Raw genomic sequence first — 20,082 nt, 5'->3', positions numbered from 1 at the left:
TTTCTCTCTCTCTCTAAAAGGAAGGTGAAGGTGAAGGTGAAGGTGAAGGTGAATATGAGTAAGTGAGTTAATGAAGATGAAGTTGGAGAAAATGGAGATGATGGTTGGAAATGAAATGTGTGTTGGAATTGTTTTGAGAAGTTCCAGCTAATATTATGCTGTTTTTTGGGTTAATGAGGAGGTTGAAGAGAAAATGGAGTCAAATTTGGGGAGTGTAATGTTTTGCCTTGTTGTTGTTGGGTTTTTTTTTCTTTCTTTGTTTTTTGTTCCTCGTTTTGTTTTTTCACTTTCATCACCACCGTTTCACACTCTCACGGTCTCACCTCTTGCTCTTAGGGTTGGGGGTTGGTTTGAGTTAATCATATCTCCATGTAAAATTACTCCGTATTATTTATTATGGCTTCATATATTAATGACATACTTTCGATTTATAATACTTGCTCCGTTTCTTTTTAGATGACACGTTTTTTTAATCACGTTTGTTAACGCAGAAATTCAATCATTTAATTACCAATGAGCAAAAATTATGGAAATTTGATATTTTAAAAATATATATCATGAAGAGTCTAACAAGATCCCATATGACAATATTTTTCATTATATATTAAGTATAAAACACAGTCAAAGGGGAGTGCGTGAATAATGCTAAAGTCAAAACCTGTCGACTAAAAAAAAACGAAGGTAGTAGTTTCTATTTTTAGCCACTTGTATGAATTTAAGAAATTGTTTTACTATTATGTTATTTGGATTTTTGCTAAAAGTGTAACACATGGTCGCAAATGTATGTGCTCAAGTGTCATGGATGATCAATCATAAAATTTTTGCATGTTTTGGTGCAAACTTATTATATTTAGTTATTTAGGATCCAACTTAGGTACTTAAGGTGAATGGTCATCATTTTATATAACAAATCTATAGTTTAAAACACAATCAATCGTGTTTTTTATCGTTTATGTAGGAATTCTTGACCAATCTCTCAAGACTCTAGTTCTATGTTAGGTCAAATTAAACTTGTAACTTGGTTTGTAATTCAAATGGGAATGTAGAAAAATTCAAGTGCGAAGAATATGAACATTATGAGACAAATCTTTTAGTTTGAACATTCATGTTCGAATTAACGTACGTATACTAGATTAATACAAATTATACAATGTTGACAATTATTGTCTATGGAAGATGTCATTTGTTCTTAAGTACATTTAAGCGAGAAAAAAATTTATAATTTAGTTATGATACACAAGATCACATAGTCCAATGGCATTGCATACAAACTAAGCTAGGTATTGGTAGGAGTGTGGTTTAATATAATTTGATTGTGTAACTTATGATTGCTTGGATGCACGAGGTGAGAAGGTCTTATGATTTTTATTTTTATTATTTTAGCATGTATAGGAGAGTTTAACATCACTTTCTTAAACTATTTATCAGATTAATAAATCCTATCATAATTGTTGGAGGAAACCCTCTTAATTAATCATGGACCATTATAATAACCTCTACAACTCTACTAATAGGACTAGCTAACCAACTAAACCCAATAAGTAGAGATTAAGAAGATTAATAGAGTATTTCATTTTTCTTAAAATCTAACTACAAATTATCAACATACATTAATTTCTCATTCAATCAATTCATTGTTACTTTAAGGTATTATTCATTTGAAGTTCAACTTATCATTGAACTAAACCTGAATACAAGTTCCATCAAATCTTTCATTAAAAAACAATTGCATTCAACTAACTAACATGCCAAATCAATTAATATGATAATAATATTGGACAATTTAGGTTTTATATCTAATAACCAAAAATTAGCATTCGAGCCAGGCCCCAGTTCAAGATTTTGCCCTTAAGGAGGCATGCTAAGCCAACCTAACTTAATTATGACCTCTAATTAGCTATATTTATTCTAATAATACAATAAAAGTTAAATGAGTTGGTGGGACGAAAGAAAACAAAGAAAAAGGAAATAAATGTGAGATGAATGTGGTGAACAAAAGATCGAGGTAGAGCATATTTCCACCGACACAAGTATAGAAGTAGTAAATATTTTCCATGCAGTTAACCAACGTAAACTTAGTAAAAAGTTGACTGACAATTCAAATCAAAAAATTAAATTCCAAGACCAACAGAAGTCTTTGGATTCGTACGGTAGTACTAATTGCTTATTGCTTATTGCTTATTGCTTATTGCTATTATGGTGTTTCAATGCCTTGGTACTTGGGATCTGGAGTATATCAGTCTTATTAGTACCATACTATAGTACAGTATATATTGGATTATTGGGACATGAGTTGTGAGTACCCTAATTAACAAAAAGAATTGCCGCTAAGACTACTTTAACAAGTGGAGATATTACCTTATATGGAGTACTCGTACTACAAAATCTATGTTACAGGTGTTTTAATACTGAATCATGTGGTGCGCTCTTATATATCTATCGAGAAGACTGCAAGTCTTGTGCAAAAATATGGGTTATGAGCACAAAGCAACACAAGCATGCATTTGAATCTCAAAGCTAGCTAGGGGGCATGTACTATTATCTATTGGTGAGAAAGTGAGGGTGATTGAGGCATGTGACTGTTAAGCTAGTTGAGACCGGCAAAATGAGTGAATCATGAGCTTTTTATACCATACAGTAAATTTGAGTTGGATTGATCTGTGTAGGATTTTAACTCGATCAATAGATAAACAACAAAAACAAATAAAATCTATCACTATTTTTTATATGAAAGTACAACATTGAAGTTAATAATCTTATCAAAAAATTTGATGCGATAACATGAGTAAATTATCACAAAACATTTATGACAATTATGAGTACTTGTAGAAATAATCATGATCTTACAAACATAACAAAAATAATTGTTGTAAATCGACCTCGAACACAAATTATGCTTATGCTAAATGGCATACCCTTAGTACGCAATAAGCCAATAATTCACTGAATTTAGTACACAATTATACTACAAGATTCACTTTGAAGCATGAGAAGTAATGTTAAAATAAACAAAGGGCACGTATGTATGTCTCATGAATTAAAATAAATAATAATTAAGAAGAAAAAGGTGATTGACCCAACTTAACAGAAAATATGATTAGTTTAAACCGATAAATAATGATGGCTTGTGATGCTAATCTAAGGTTGTTTTTGCCTGGATGGCATTTATTGATCATCATTTTAATTTTTCTTATACTGTAACAATTTAGACATCATGAACTCTCCACTATACACATTATTAGATCATTGTCAATCATGATTTTTGAGAGAGACTAGTATATACGTATATTTTTTGCTTAATTCTTGAAGGTGAAGTAATTACATCAACCGATCAACTCGCAATCTTTCTACAAATTGATAGTGTCTTGTTGAGTACGGAAACTTACGCTTAGACGTGTATTTTTTTAAGGAAAAAGTAAGATATATACCACTCTTATGACTATATATATGAAAACAAAATTATTATGAGTATTTTTTAAATCGATCACTCCATTACCTTATCATGGAATTAAATTTATACCAATCTAGGCTATGTATTAAACAATTATTATATAGTTTAATCGTTATTGTATCATGATGATAAATGACAATTAATCAAACATTATATTAAATTTGTTTTTATTTAAGCTACTTTGATTTTTTTTTTTCTTTTTCTTAAACTAATAGTTGATCAGTTTAGTTTATTATTAATCTCTCATTATCAAATTTTTAATAGCAATTTAGAGATTATCATTGTTATGGTGTCTAACTGTCTACAACGTATAGGAGCGAGAGAATTGTGTAAAATTCATCAGATTAGACAAATATTAATTGCTGAAAAAGGTTACATAATAATACTACTTAAGACATTCGATTAAATAAAGGACATGAAGGATTTTTCACAAAAACTTTATGCCACATATGAAAAAGTCTAAAACACAAGTAAATAAATCAATCATCTTATGGAATATAGTTTTCCAATGATAATAATAATGTATCATGCATATTAGTAATCAAATTAAACTTTTGCATCCACTAGCACCCCATACACCCAAAAATATTCCTAATAATAAAGTCAATGAAAGTAATTGAGTGGCAAACCATTAAATTCAATAACAAAGATCATTATTACAATAAATAAATAAGGTTGTGTTTTATTAACTTGAATTTCACTTATTCTTTATTTAAATTATTTATATGATGTTATTTGGACTAAAATAAACGTATTTAAACTGTCTAAATTTATTATCTAAATTTATTTGAACTTATGAGACCTGCAATAAGTGAGAATAAGGTGAACAAAATAAGGCCTAAATATATATACATAATCTTGTAATTTCATCGTCTTCTCTACAAAAAATTTCTTCTCATATGAACGATAATAATCTTATAAGGAGAAAAAAGAAAAATCAAAACATGAAAAACTTATAAACGAGAGAGTGATGTATATTATCTCCATTAAATTAAGGATATTTTGATTTTTACCACCTTCCAATAACGACTTTGTCGAATTTACCACCTCCATAAAAAAAAGATTTACTTTACCACCTCATAAAAAAATAAAACATCAGTTTTACCACCAATCACCTCCAACTAACGGATTCCGTCCATAAATCCGTTAGTGGGGCCTACTTTGCACACGTGTCGCTATATTATTGGGTAAGTTTTAAAAAAAATTAAAAAAAAAACAAAAAAAAAATTAAAAACAAAAAAAAAGTTAAAAATAAAAAAAAATTAAATCCGGCAGCCCCACCTCCCCTACCCAATTCCGGCCACCATCTCCGATTCCGACCACCCCCTCCCTCTCCCTCCCCGTTTTCGACCAGCCCTTCCCTCTCCCTCCCCGATTCGAACCACCCCATCCCTCTCCCTCCCCGATTTCGACCACCCCTTCCCTCTCCCTACCCGATTCCGACCACCCTTCCCTCTCCCTCCCCGATTCGGACCACCCCATCCCTCTCCCTCCCCGATTCCGACCAGCCCTTCCCTCTCCCTCCCCGATTCGGACCACCCCATCCCTCTCCCTCCCCGATTCTGACCACCCCCTCCCTCTCCCTCCCCGTTTCCGACCAGCCCTTCCCTCTCCCTCCCCGATTCGGACCACCCCATCCCTCTCCCTCCCCGTTTCCAACCAGCCCCTCCCTTCCCCTGCCCGGTTACGATCAGCCCCTCCCTTCCCCTGCCCGTTTACGACCAGCCCCTCCCTTCCCCTAGCCACCACCTAACAGCTACGACCAACCCCACCACCATCCAAACCCAGACGCGAAACCACCGCGACCCGAAACCACCACCACCCAGACGCGAAACCACCGCGACCCGAAACCACCACCACCCAGACGCGAAACCCACACGAAATTCCGACCAACCGAGGTAGTTGATTTCGTTGCTGGTTGGTTGACATGGAAGATCGGGGAAGATGAAAAAGAAACGTTCAAAATGTGGGCCCTACTAACGGATTCATGGATGGAATCCGTTAGTTGGTGGTAAAATCGATTTTTTGGAAATTTTGGTGGTGGTAAAGTAAATCTTTTTTTTTTATGAAGGTGGTAAATTCGACAAAGTCGTTATTGGAAGGTGGTGAAAATCAAAATATCCTTAAATTAATTCAAGAGGATGATCATCTAAAATCTATCGATAATAATGAAACGGTAACAGTAAGATAGTAGTAATTAGTAAGCCAATCTATGAAATGATTATGTGCAGGAAACTTGCAACTGTAAAAGCAGTCCTTTTAGATCATCTTTAGGTAAGAAAAATGAAATCTTATGTTTAGTCTTTTAATAAGAATCTTAAAATTGGTCCAATTTCGTTGCTTTATTATTATGCAATCTTATCTTTTAAAAAAGTGTTACATATTTGTGCATGACCGTTGTATTATGCATTATATTTCTGTGTTTGAGTTATTAGCTTTATTATTTAATTTTATTTCTTTTATATTATGGGCAATTATACGTATCTGTTGCGAATCTTGAGTTGGAGAAAAATATAATAGCAAAAGTTTATTGATAACGTGCTTATTTCTGAAGTCATTCTAGTAGCAACAAATTAATGGTACTTTTGGAACACCTGTGGCTTGTATAGAGACCTTGATCGATAGCCTGGTATGCGTACGGTGGATGGTTAAATAAATAAATCGTCGTTAACATAGGGTAATACTTAGCTCGATGAATCCATCGTGTGTTTTTAAAAGATGAATCCACATTCATATTAGCTTTTTTATGATATCGTATATTGATATATATCGAATTATTATTATTATTATTATTATTATTATTAGTATTAGTATTATTATTATTATTTATTATTATTATTATTCCGAAGACGAATCTGAATATTCACACAAAGAATACATGCAAGGTACAAGTAAGACCCACAATTTCATATCATGCCGACAAAAATAAGCCCCAAAACATAGAAATATAAAGATAACAATTAATAAGAATAGTAGTAGATTCAATGATCTTGTTGTTGGACGGTCTCATTGCATATATTGACAAATTGACTTAAATAAATTTCTTCCCTAATAAAAATGGAATACAGAAATTATAGAACTCGTAAAGTAGGAAAAAGAAGGCCAATTATTATGATAAATTGGAAAGTGACAGTTACACTTACATATCACGTTTGAAGCTTTAGTATGTATCTTAAGATGAAAGATGACCCCATGATTTTATAAAATCTATACTTGTTAGTACTATTTCACTATGTGATTGCAACCTTAAAACAGTATCTATTACACATCAAACAATTTTACTCGAAGGTGGCTAGTACATGATGATGATGATACCGTAACTATTACAGGACGAAAAAAGAGGGTATAGAGAACGATCTAGGGATAAGGGATGTCAATGGGTGGAGGCGGGGTGGATGTTGGCCTTCTCATCGCCGTCTCTACATAACATTTTCATCCCCGTTCTCATTCCCATTCCCGCGGCGGATCCAAAATTCATTTCCATCCCTCGCCCCCCACGGGTACAATACCAAAACTATCCCCGCCTACCCCCCACTTGGATATCCACCCCCACCTCCCCACCTAAGACCCGCCTAATCTCCGTCTCTTAAATACACAATCCTATATAATTAATTTAGATCAACAAAAAAAAAAAAAAAAAAATCTTAATATTATACACTTTTTTGTTTGTTATATAAGAGTATTACAAATTATTATAAGTTTACTTATAACTAATATTTTATTTTACATAATTATTTATAAAATAGTATAAACATATATACGAGTAATTTTGTTTTTAAAGATATGTAGGTGTGGGTATGAGGTGGGGTGGGGTGGGGCGGGAATGAGGTGGGTACAACCTAAAATCCACCCCGCCCCAATACCCATGACGGGTATGTTTTTATCCCCATCCCCACCTCACCACCCACCAACCCGAGAACATCCCCGCCTTTGTGAGGCAGGTCTCCTACTTGATTGGCCCCACAGTCATCTCTAGAACAACCCTATCAGCCTCATTACGTAAGTTAGGGATAAGAAAATTATCACTCTCAAAATAATGTCGTAGCTAGTAGGAATAGAATCCATGGTTTTGAGGTTATGATGAGGCGAAACTCTATCAAGTGCACTAATGCCTTGTTTAATTAACTTGGGAATTAAATTTCTATAGGAAATTGCATTTCACGGGAAGTTATTTCTCTCATGAAATTCCTAAGAATTTCCTAAATTTGTTTTGTTGGCAATGTAGGAATTTAGAAATTCCATGAATTTTGATTGACCAAAGGGGGACTAGGTAATTTACTTCCCTTATTCTTTGGGAAGTTGAAATTCCCATGAATTTCTACTCTCCCCATTTTTGTTTTTTTTATGTCAACCAAACAACTCATCAAATTATCAAATCCCATAAATTTTCACTTCTCCTATTTTATGTTGTCAACCAACCAAAACCTAAGTATTTTCAGTACTTTGTAGTTGAGCAATATAATTAATCTGTAAATACAAAGTAGTAATTTTTTTCCGGTCATACAACGCAATAGGCTTTGTAAGAGTAACTATTTATACGGCTTATCTAGTCTTTAAAGCCCAATTGATGGCCCTTAGTTAAGATTGTTAGAGTCAATTATACCTTAATCATCAAATTAGGGGTGTCCGTTCGGTTTTCGGTTTGGATTTAGCCCAAATTCGATCCAATCCGAAATATAATTCGGTTTTCAAATTTCCAATCCGATCCGATCCGAATTTCTCTCCTAATTCGATCCAATCCGAATTAAAATTCGGTTATTTGGATCCAATCCAAAAATCCGAATTATAATACAATATTTTTTAGCGCCTAATACGATTATAAAAATAAAGCTTTAATATAATTACAAGTCTTCAAAATCATTATTAAAATAAATAGTTCAACATCAAGTCATTAATTAATTAATACAAAGTCTCCCTAATATATTTTATGTAGTAGTAAGTATTAGAACTAGACTTCAAAAATTAAAGAAATACATATTTATACAAGCTTAATTTTACAATTCGATTTTCGGCTTTGATTGGATCTAATTAGGGTCAATCTGATCCAATCCGAAAATCCGAATTTTTAAAAAATTTCAATCCGATCCGATTCGATTTAAATTTCGGATCCAATCTGAATTGATAATTCGGTTTGGATTGGATTGGATTTCGGTTTTAATCCAAATAATGGACACCCCTACATCAAATGTTCCTTTTTTTATTTTTTATTTTTTTTACTAATAATAAAACAATAATCTAAACAAGATTCATTCATTGGCAAAAGAACAATTTTATAGGATTTTTTTTCAGATAAGCTTTTATTTATAGGACCACCCAAAAAAAAAAGTTTCAAAGGTGCAAAAACAAATACTTCGTGTCAAAGATTTTCCTGATATCAGCAATAACAATGATCTGAAAAACAGTCCCTTTCAATTGCACTTTGTAATTAGACAAAAGTTTATATTATCTCTTGCTGTCAACATGTTTCAGCTTCCAATTAGTGCCCCTCATAATTGAATAAAAAAAAAAAAAAAAAAAAAAAAAAAAAGATAAAAATATAACATTGCTATTGTCATTTGCATAATTTTACAAAGATAAAATAAAATACATCTAAAATTTGGAAGCTTTACAAAAGTTTATATAGTGGCTATAATGGGCTTTGTAGTCTATAATGGCTCCACTGCTTGTGCACCAAAACAAGGTCTTCAATATTTATATGAACAACAGCATCAATAATACAGTACAATGTTATTGAGGACTGCTATTATAACTCAGAGTAACTGTTAATTGTTGTTATGGAAGGTCTTAGAAGATGACAAATAGATTAATTGATAAAAAGTTACTATGTTCTAAAAATGTGAGATTGGAGAGAGATTTGGTTGTGTTCCACCAAAATTGAAAAAGTTGGTTGTGCGGTCTATTATATTCAACGTTTTATTTTCAACCAAATAACCACTAATATAGTTTCCAATAAGGATTTTGTGTGATACCTCTTTACACTAAAAATTTAAAACATACGAGCTATTTATCGTTTTTAATATCTCCTCATCAAACGTAGTCAAAGGAATTTTTTTACTTAAACAGGTCAACTACCATATAAATTTGTTTCAAAAAAAAAAATGCTGAAGCACTCCTCATTATTTAAAATACACAATATTTTATTTAAGTTATGGAGTCATGGTGAAATTGTGAGGGGTTAAAACTGTGTGACAATTATTTTTCGGAGGCAAGTGCGGAATATTAATAATTTCAAAGTACTAATTAACAACTGAATCATCTAACAGGTATTTAAAAAAAAAAAAAAAAAAAAAAAAAAAAAGAACATGCAGCCTATATGTTTTGCACCATATGCTCAGCTGATAAGGCCCCTCTCCATACAAACCTTATATAGGCCTAAAAGGGTCAAATCAGGCTCATAAATTATTGAGCCAATTTGAGGCATTAAGCAGCAAATTTTGTCTACATAAACTTAAATTGAAGTTATAAAGCATTGCATAAGTTCCTATCACACAACAATTAATATGGCCCAAACTAAGAAAAGTCCCTTTCATTTGAAATAGACAACACCCATTTCACATGCAAAACAGCTATTGACCTAAAATTAAACCTACTAAAAGAGTGTAACACAAACAATTTGTACTGTGGATTTCATCTTCTTTGAATATGAGGATACAACATGATCATTTTTATCAGAACAATGTACAACTACCACAAAATGGCAAAAATTTTTGAACCTATCTGTTGCCAGAAATGGAACAAGTAGAAATCCTTAAGACGTAAGTGTAATTGAATAGTACAGTTTGATTCGGATGCTGTTTACAGACTATTGAGTAAAACTGAAATTATTGGGACATCCAAAACTGGAAAGAAGCAAATATACACCTATATGGATCACAAAATGAAGGACATACTCTAATCTTGTGGTTGCTATTTTTTTAAAGTACTCAAAGGTAAACTGTAAAAACTACCTTCAGGCTTCAACTTACGCCGTAATTCAGAAAGGTTTAGCAAAGCTTTGGCAAAGAGTTTCTTCTACTTCCAGTTTGGGGCATATTGTAGCAAGTGACATACAGGTTTTACACAGATGTGTCAAGTTTCCCAAAAAAGAAATATGTACCCTAGGCTTGAGTCAAAAGGGTTCCAGGCAGACGCTGTGGGCAACCGAATATTACAGCGGAGTCTCGTATATTAAAGGCTTGTCTGATATAAGGTCATGATATTGGAGATCGAAATATCGAATGTCCCAGACATATTCTACGTAATACTTCTATTGGTGGTTGTTATCACTGATTACCACATGGTATATGTTAAGTGCTAAGTTTTGATAATTAGGGCCAATGAAGAAAATCAAGTATTTGATTATATGCATGCATCATCAATGAAGATTCAATTGGGACATTCATAAATTAATAAACTTGTGACTCTGCTTTGAACGAGCATATAGGTCAAAAGGTTCAACACTTGGATCTACCAGCTTCAAATATACAGTGCTGTTCAACTAAGCATCAAGGCAACAACGCAAAAGATAATGTCCATCCTCTTTGGATTCAAAATCTGCAAGACATTCAAGACACTCTGGAACCAAAGATGCAAAACTGTTTTCATTAATCTATCACTTGCTTAAAAATACAGAAGAGTTTTCACATATTACAGCAGGCTTTATGGGAGAGGACCAATTGGTATCGCTCATCAGTCACCTACACAAGGCAGTGGCTTCTACAAACAATCTCATTACTTCAATGAACCGTACTCCCATATGGATATAATTTACAAAGAATATTTTACCATTGATAACTGGAGACATTAGTTAGGATACACGCAAGCCTACCCTTACAATCTACCTACCCGTCTGGACAAATTGACAAGAACAAAAATGACATTCCTAGAAGTAAAATAATTAAACGAGGAATACATTAGCACCTTCACCCAATCCTAACATTCTACTCTACATACCCAGCTGTAATTTCTAACTCAGTCACCTAGATTGGTAAGAGAGTGCTCAGAATTGGACCTCTTAAAAGAAGAAAAAAAATTATCATAATGGACAAGAGTTGGGAATTTCCAATGCGCCATATAAACTGAAAACAAAATGATCAGAATTTGATAGAGGTTACTAGCAATAAAATTAAGGGACCTCTAAACGATACATGAAAATTCACCACCAGCAATCTGTACCTCCAATCATGCCACAAAGAGTTCGCCTTCCACACAATCCTCAACTCATTAAGTATTCTGCAATCCAACAGTAAGAGGTATTATATTTTGCAGGCAGCAACATTAAATTACAGAAAAATATATCATGGCACAACAGAGAAGCTGCTCAGGTTCCGTAGATGTCTACGAGCCAAAAATACAGTAGAGGCAACTAAAGTTAATATAGCAGAGCTAAAGTCATATTCATCAATCGGTCACACAACCTCGACACATTTCAGTACCACCAACAGTCAAAAGAAATGATGCAAAAGCCAACTGGGAAAAAAAAGTTACATGACAAAGAAAATTACGACACAATGTCAACTTCACAAGGCAATAAGATTCTATAACATGATAGGAGCCATATAATAACATACCATGCATACACATCATTATTCCAAAAAAACAACAATCAAATATTCCATTTCAAAATAAGTGTGCAAGAGTCAATTTGATAGTCCAACACAGCTGACACTCGAGACAAAAAAGATTCTGAATCATACACCATCATTTCAGAAATCAAGCTTCCAGATAACTCAAAAACGTAACACAAATTACACAGAATACATTATATGAGTTGAATACAAGAAGATACCTCAATTGATTGCACAGAAGTAATCAACTCCTTGAAATTCCCCAACATTGAGAATGATAAATCAACACAACTACCAGCAAACATCTCACCCGGCAACCTTTATTGCACCCATTTCATCTATTTTTGAGCTCTTATGCTGAGACAGTTCAGTCAAAAAAAGCAATAGGCTCAATACAAGGGCATGCTCATAAGTACAGGAGAAGGTTGTGGATCTGGACCCCCAAACAAAAGAAACCGGATCCAGGTGTACAGGAATTGAATCAGCACAATGATTATTACCTTACTCTTTTTATGTCTATGAATGTCATTAACATCTTCATCACCATCATGCTTCCTCTTCTGCAAAGGTAAGAATATATTTAGTTAGAAAAAAACTACAAATTAACAACAACAACAACACCTTTAATCCCAAAAGGATTTGGGGTCAGCTAACATAAACCGTCCGAGAAAAGTGCAAAAGTGGACATCATGATTCATTTATTCCCAAAGAAGACAGGTTCCTAAAACTGAAGAAATCAATTTCCTCCGGGTCAACCGATATAATACTATCGGTCCCAAAATAAACTTCACTCCATTTCCAAAAGAAGACAATCAATCAATCAATCAATCAAAGCCTTAATCCCAAAAGTGGGGTCGGCTAACATGAACCAAAAGAAGACAGGTTCCTAAAAATTGACCGTACATTAATGGCCAATGGTCAATTTTGTAGACTGTAAGCTATTTTGTTTAGGAACAAAGGAAGTAACTACGGGTAAAAACTTTAAAGAGCTAACTATATACTGTATATACTTCTAATTGCAACAATTAGACTTTTGCACTTTTCAAAAACTAACCCAATATTATTTTTTTTTTATTTTTTTTTTTTTTAACTTACAAATTAAGATATTGCTGGATTAGTCTCAGTGCATAATTTCAAAAATTAAAATTTTATAATGTATAATTTTTATTGACAGCATACAATGTACTATAGGTCTATAGCTATTAATGGACAAAGTTGCGCATTGACAAGTTTAAACTCCAACTGTTGCAATTGATAAAGAACAGAAAGTATATTCTTGAAATGCTACATTGTTAGTGTAGAAGCAGGGTGGCCAGCAAAAGAATATTAATCACCAAATAAACCAAACATAGCATGAAAACTTTCCAGATAAACCTCAACAAAGCTATACAATTTCAACAGGAAAACCTTAGAGAATTACATTAGACAGTGACAAGCCTATTCTCAAAAAAGGCAATATTGTTTCTCAACTGCCCATTCAGAATAGTTAAGCATTTACAAACCTTATCATGGTGTTTCTTGGAATGTTCACCACCAGCATCTTGATGCCCACTTTTATCCTTTTTCTTGTCCTTGTCCTTGTCTTTACTTCGGTCTTTATGGCGGTGTTTGTGCTTCTTACGCTCTTTATCCTTCTCTTTGTCCCCGTCCTTGTGTTTTTTGTGCTTTCTGTCCTTGTCTTTTGACTCACTTTTTGATTTTCCTGCAATTGTAGGGACCCCCTTTTCTTCCTACAAAATATATGAGATTCAATATTTAAAAGAAAGCAAAGATGTAATTGAAAAAACAGAAACATTTGAGAATGAATTTTATCAACTCCACTATTAATTCGCAAAAAGGGAGCCACATAAAAAAGTTGTTTTTAGGTTCAAACTTACACTAACCACTGGGAAAAAATACTTTCTCCGTTCCCCTAATATTTCAAAATGGAGGTTGGACATGGATTTTAAGAGGAGGAGAGAGATATAGAAGAGGGATCCATGTGATGAGGAGAGGGAAAGCGAGAAAACATGTACAAATAGGGAAATGTTGCAATATTTGTGAAACTTCTTAAATTGACAATTGTTGCAATATTAGGGGAACAGAAGAAGAATATAACAATCTCAGCTCTCTGTGTTTTCCAGAAAGAAGGCTTCATTAATGTCATTATATGAGCAGAAACAATACCCAAGCTTCTTGAGTTCTTGACAAAGTTCACATATTAAAAATGGCGGAAAACAATGATTTCTGAAAATATATGGAATAACAAGGGGCGTTAAGCCATATAATCTAGCACTGCTTTTGCTAGGTTCAAGGAGTGGAAGTGAAAGAAAAACATTACTCACAGATGGTAACTCAACAGGGGTTGTTTCCCTCAGATGAAAGGCTTCACTTAGAGCATTTAAATCAAAGGGCCGTATCCGTGTATTTCCATCCAGCGAATATGATGGATTTTGTATTAGCTGATCCAACTGCATTCCTTCTCCCTTCCTAATTTCTGTATCCCCAACCACATTGTGAAGGTAGTGGGTCTCGGCAATTGACACAGGAAGGGACTTTTTGCAGAAGAACTCGTGGTGTGGTAACAACTTGTAATGAGTAATCAGATCAACAGCACCAGTAAGTTCTCTCGGACCTGAAACCAAAAATATAAATGAAACAAGAAACAAAAGGAAAGAATATACAGAGCAGGGTTTTCACGTATCATGACTATCATCCCAGCAAAAGACTTGGCGTTACAATCACAAAAAGTGGCTCTGATGTACAGAACTAACACAGATACACTGGAAGGGTGGAGGGTCTAGGAGCATCTTTAGTACATTTTATCAAATTTTTGGCAGGATTGCTTACAAGATGCCCCATCAATTACTAGCATAAACATGTAGCATTGTCACGGCATGGTAGAGACTCCACAATTACTAAGACATGAAAATTTCATCAGCCAGCAAAAGTTCAGGTCATGATATCTAGAGTGGCACCCGCACTAATTAATCATCAATGTATGTAGGAAATCCACAATGATAGACAACTGCAGATCAATCTAATGATTTACCTCTTCCAAACTTCTTGCCTTCAGGATCCATTAATCAACATCTCATAGAGCGGTGGAACATCCTCTCCAAACTGTACACAAAATATATTATGCACTATCAGAGAACTTTCAACTTAAACACTTCTACACAGAAAGAGGGAAGTGCAAATATACTACTCCCAACAATTCCCTTCCCCTATCTTGCAATCAAAACACACGATTATTTAATGGACTACACAAAATATACAAAATCAAAACAATACTTCATTTAATTTTTGAGAATGGCCCACATGGCTGGAGAAGTAGAGGCAAGAAATGAAAAGCAATTTTCCTATATATCAATGAATATGCATCCTTTAATAACAAGCCATCAACTAGTTTAAAAAAGGAAAAAGGGGTAAAATCAATATGTGGCAGCCAATGGACATGAGGGGCAATGAGAGAAAGAGCATACACACTCTTACAAAGGAGTAATATAAGTTATATATTCTAAAAGGAGATTGTATCAATTAAAATATTCAGGAGTATTATTTTCCGAATAATCTAAATCATGCAACTCTAATTTTGAAATAAACTGAAGATAATACATTGGAATTCCTTTATATATGTACTGCCCTACAGAACAATTAAGATGTATTTTACATCGCGCATTAGAAAAAACCCCATGCAAACATCACAAGATCTGGCATCAATCACCTTCAAAAAGCAAGTAAAATGTGTGCCCAGTGGAGAGAATGGCCTCAAGCTTCACTTCTTTAAAGGCCTTGAACACCAATAGCTACCTGCAAGAACAATAGTAGAAAATTAGTAGTAAAAAAAACATCCATTAATGAAAAAATATTGCAAATGCAAATGTTTTAAAGGCCATTTCATTTGAGCAGGGAGAAGAAAAATAAACAATAAAAAAGAAAAAACCATGGACAATAATCCAATAGAAACAAAGACCCAACTTCTGAACAAACTTGATTGAATTAATTATCCAGTGTTATTATTTGAATTTACAAGTGAACTCAGATACCACCAACCACGCCTCAACATCTTTTACATACAACTAGGTGCTGATAGAGGTAGGTGCACCCAAAGGCAGATTTTTGCTCATTTCATAAATTTTTTTGCTCATATGAAGATTATAAAATGAGCAAAAAAATATTAATGAGCAAAAAAATTACCATTAGGTGCACCTTGCAACTAAGTGTATATAGTTTAGTTTGCTGAGATTCAGCAGATAGAAGTAATATAAACTATCGTATCATGTCAAGCTAGCATGCACAGGGAAGAAGATTATGCATATCTCAGACAAAGGAGCAGTATCAATTGGATTTCCTTAGTCAGTAGAGGAAGCACACCAAAGTAACTCAAAGGGATATCCAAAAACTCACTGCATGCGGACTACTGATTACTGAATATTAAGTGATCCAAATTACAATTCTTACTAAAAAGTATGGATCTAAGCAACAACCTAAACACAAACAGCACAAAAAGGTTGCATCCAAGTTCATCAAGGCCGAAGGCTCAAACACAAGACCAACTGCTAGAAACAAACACGGTCTCCATACGAAATATATATATATAAATATATGAACATACTTGAACACTACAGCAGTTAATTAAATACTGACAATCAACAACCATAAAGAGCTAAATTCTGCAATTACTTCATCCACCTTACCTATAGCCAAAAGTTCTTCTAGACATATCCGTGTGACAAATTCTCCAATATGAAGGAGATTTCTAAATTTATGAGGATAGCGCATTTATACTCGCACGTTAAAATGAAAAAGGAGAGGCCAGGTAGGTATAGTTGAGAAACAGAAACTGGTGTACCCAACAGTAGGATATTATAAAGTTCTATTGTGTACTTGAAGACTGAAGTGTTGGCTGGTGCCATGAAAAACAATATTTAAAAAAATTATAGGCTATCAAGTATCAACAACTGGATAACGTGGTCCGTGGATATGCTACTCATACATATCTTACCTTAATGTTTCACCAAACTGACTACCTACACAAATTTCCCAAGAACAGTAACCCAGCAGTTCACCACAAGTCAAGAAGGAACCATACCAAAAAAAAAAAATACTAAATTCCTTTTCACCTAAAAGCAGTCCTTCATAACTTGACCTTACTAAACCTACCTTGATATTTCTTTAAGTTACTTAAATTTGTTAAATAGTGCAACTAAACTTATCAATAGTACTGATTACTTACAATTCTCAAAACCTATAACTTTTCCAAAAGTTAATTCGAAACACATTTTAAGGCGAGGGAATCCGTTAAAATTCCAGTTCACCCCATAAGCCCTAACAACCCAAACTGTCCCACATAATAGAACTGCCAAGATGAAAACCTATGAACAAATTCCTTCAGCATTACAAAGCACATCATCTTGCATGGACTTTGCCCACTGGTCTTAAACTGATGTATTATGTTAATAGGAAAGGCTTAGAGCAAATTCTTCCTAATCATAATGGAAAAATAACATTCTTTTGACTATCATGTCCCTATGCCTGTGCTTATTCTCATCTAATCTCACGCCCCTATGCAATAATGCAATATCCTTAATTATGTCAATATAATTTGTGCGATATACTCATACATCATTCTCAATATATATCCAGGAGGAATTGTATGAAGCTTTTTTAGTTGATCTCCAAAGTATAGACCTGAACTAATTCTTTGACAACTTCACCACTTCCTCAAATCTATGACAATCATACTACTTAAGGATATGACTTGTGTGAATTGTATGCCTCATTAATTTAAGATTTCACTAATTTAAAATCTTGCTCTTGTCCATAGCATTAAGATGTTGTACAAAACTACATACTACATGATCTTCAGTTTCTTATTCTAAACATCATGGGCTTATAAATACTTCATAGTACTTCATTTATCATATTAAGTTAAACTACCTCAACCATGAAATTCTAACATCCCCTCCACGAAAAATCGAAAATACATACTGGCAAGCTAATTTCATCAAACTGGTCAATCACATGCAGTGATTGAATTAATTTCTACCGTACCGGGCTACCGGCATACCCTTGGTATAATCTTAGCAAAAATCCCACTCTTGCAACACTGTAACACACATTATGGTTGGCTCAGCAATAGCAGGCAACGAATTATATCAGTAATACCCACTTATACTTAAAAAGTACGGCTGTATGTCCAACAGGGGAGCAAAAACCAAATAATCGAGAGTATTAATCTAATAAAGTTCAAAAAACCCTAATTTTGGCAACTACGTCTTGGGTTTGCTAGAATACTCATCCATATCTTAATCAAACACTTAGGTGATAATATTCTCACTCAAATCACACATTATGCCCAAATAACAAAGCAAATTACAATCTTCCAACTCTCTAGAGTAAACCCTAATTTGAATAAAAAATACAATCTTCCCCGAAAAAACTACACCGCCCCAATTAATTAATGCCCAAAATCAAAACAAATTTCAAAATAATTCAACAAGTTCATGATCTCAACCCAGAAGATTAAAAAATTGCACCAAAAATACCAATTCAATTTCGAATTCAAACCGCCGAAAATCGTTTCAAAAATTGTAAAAAAAAAAAAAAATGAAATTAAACAGCGAAAAATACCTGATTTCTTTAAATTGAGTAACAAAAAGGGAAATTGAAAAGCTTGGATTTGGCCTTCGAATGATTCGTCTGTAATCAGGTAGGAAGGATTGTTGTAAAGAAAGCGAAGCAAGAAGTGGGTTTTTTTTTCTTTTTTTTTTTTAGTTGTGTTTTATTTTATAATTTTGTGTAAAAAAGACAGGTTCTTCCCTTCTCTAAGGGCGAAATAAAAACCCCGGGGTGTGCAACAGAAAAATTGAGGAGAGAGAATGAGGGTTTCCAGATCCCTTTAATTAAAAGGGTTTTGCTATACATAGCCCTAAGGGCTATGCATAAAAAACAGCAATTTCATAGATTTAATGTTTGTTTCTTATTCCAATGGAATCTAACATTATTATTGAATTAAAAAAAATAATCATTTAATGTAGTGTTGTTGATAGAATAAATTGTCATGACACTACATTTAATAATGCATTGAAACTAAGTATTTTTGGAAGACAATAAAAAACCACTAACATAATATTGTAAAACTGATTATAAACTCCACATAATTTGTTTTCCACTTTCTTAAAAAAAAAAACAAATCTGGTTTAATCCCCAGCTACAACCGTCCAAAAAAACAATATAAAAAACAAAGTTTCGTCTTCATGACACATCTTGATGTCCAAAATTTTTGTAGACGTCTTTTGTCATAATTTTTCAATGAGACCACCTGTCAAAGAACAAAAGAGAAATCTCTACATTATAAAAGAAGAATAATAGGTAAAAAACAATCTGAAAATTTTTAAAAGTAAAGAAATATGGCATACCTAAAACTTCAAAGTAAAAATAGGATTTAATCCTAAATCAGCTGCCATCTTCTTTTGTTTTTTTTGTGTTGCAGAAGAAGTACCTTCATTCGTATCATTCAAAGAAAATATATTTTCCTTATTAGGACAGGTTGGTTTAGTATGACCGGGTTGCTTGCATATAGAACAACATTTAGTTTTCTTCTTTCCGGACTCTTTTCCACCCCTCTCACGCTTCTTTGGTGGACGTCCCTTTGTTTTGGATTTAGGGGGACACAGTACATCATCTCCACCGACTCCAATGTCATTGTGTAAAGTTTCGGATTCTTCCTCCAATATCATGGCTTCACTTATTATTTCTTGATTTTCAACTGTAGGTTGCAACCTATCACAATGCCATCGTAGAGGTAGGTAGGAGGAAGGGATCTTGAAACAATCATTATGCAACAACACTCGAAATATATGACGACAAATTATACCCCAAAATTCGAATTTTTTGCAACTGCATGACACTTAGGGCTATATATAGCATTTGCCTAATTAAAATAATCTTCCTTTTTTAAATTCAACGATGTATGAATGTATCTATGGGTTAATTTGGTGTGCTAGTATAATAGTCATAGACTAAACATATTTTTTAAAATTTTTAAAAATAACATTCGGATAGGAAGATCGTAAATTGTATGAAAAAAACCCAGTTCGT

General features: G+C 33.5%; 1 protein-coding gene across 2 annotated transcripts; it reads right to left on the bottom strand.

The window, feature by feature from the left end:
• Positions 1-11,017: 11,017 nt before the first annotated feature.
• On the bottom strand, positions 11,018-18,878 carry LOC145568255 (mediator of RNA polymerase II transcription subunit 19a-like). 2 transcript variants are annotated; one of them, XM_081627687.1, is made up of 9 exons: positions 18,613-18,878; positions 15,704-15,789; positions 15,029-15,099; positions 14,322-14,611; positions 13,500-13,727; positions 12,498-12,557; positions 12,219-12,354; positions 11,606-11,662; positions 11,018-11,508 (listed from the first exon to the last, which is right to left on the bottom strand). In XM_081627687.1, exons 3-7 carry the CDS (start codon positions 15,057-15,059, stop codon positions 12,304-12,306), a joined length of 660 nt encoding a protein of 219 aa, XP_081483813.1. In that variant the 5' UTR covers positions 15,060-15,099; positions 15,704-15,789; positions 18,613-18,878; the 3' UTR covers positions 11,018-11,508; positions 11,606-11,662; positions 12,219-12,303. The 2 variants fall into 2 exon arrangements, with proteins under 2 accessions (XP_081483813.1, XP_081483812.1); XM_081627686.1 differs by having other exon boundaries at positions 11,018-11,662; positions 18,613-18,877.
• Between the last annotated feature and the right edge of the window lie 1,204 nt (positions 18,879-20,082).

The sequence above is a fragment of the Chenopodium album genome, chromosome 11 (genome assembly GCF_948465745.1).
Source record: "Chenopodium album chromosome 11, dcCheAlbu1.1, whole genome shotgun sequence".
Lineage (NCBI taxonomy): Eukaryota > Viridiplantae > Streptophyta > Magnoliopsida > Caryophyllales > Amaranthaceae > Chenopodium > Chenopodium album.
This window is presented reverse-complemented; position numbering and strand designations above follow the sequence as displayed.

What these genes read in the sequence shown, in the direction of transcription:
- LOC145568255 (XM_081627687.1), bottom strand. Translation starts at nt 15,059, where the DNA reads ATGGATCCTGAAGGCAAGAAGTTTGGAAGAG. An exon ending in CCCCTGTTGAGTTACCATCT is followed by an intron (nt 13,728 to 14,321) that starts GTGAGTAATGTT and finishes TATATTTTGTAG; the next exon opens with GAAGAAAAGGGGGTCCCTAC. An exon ending in CCAAGAAACACCATGATAAG is followed by an intron (nt 12,558 to 13,499) that starts GTTTGTAAATGC and finishes TTACCTTTGCAG; the next exon opens with AAGAGGAAGCATGATGGTGA.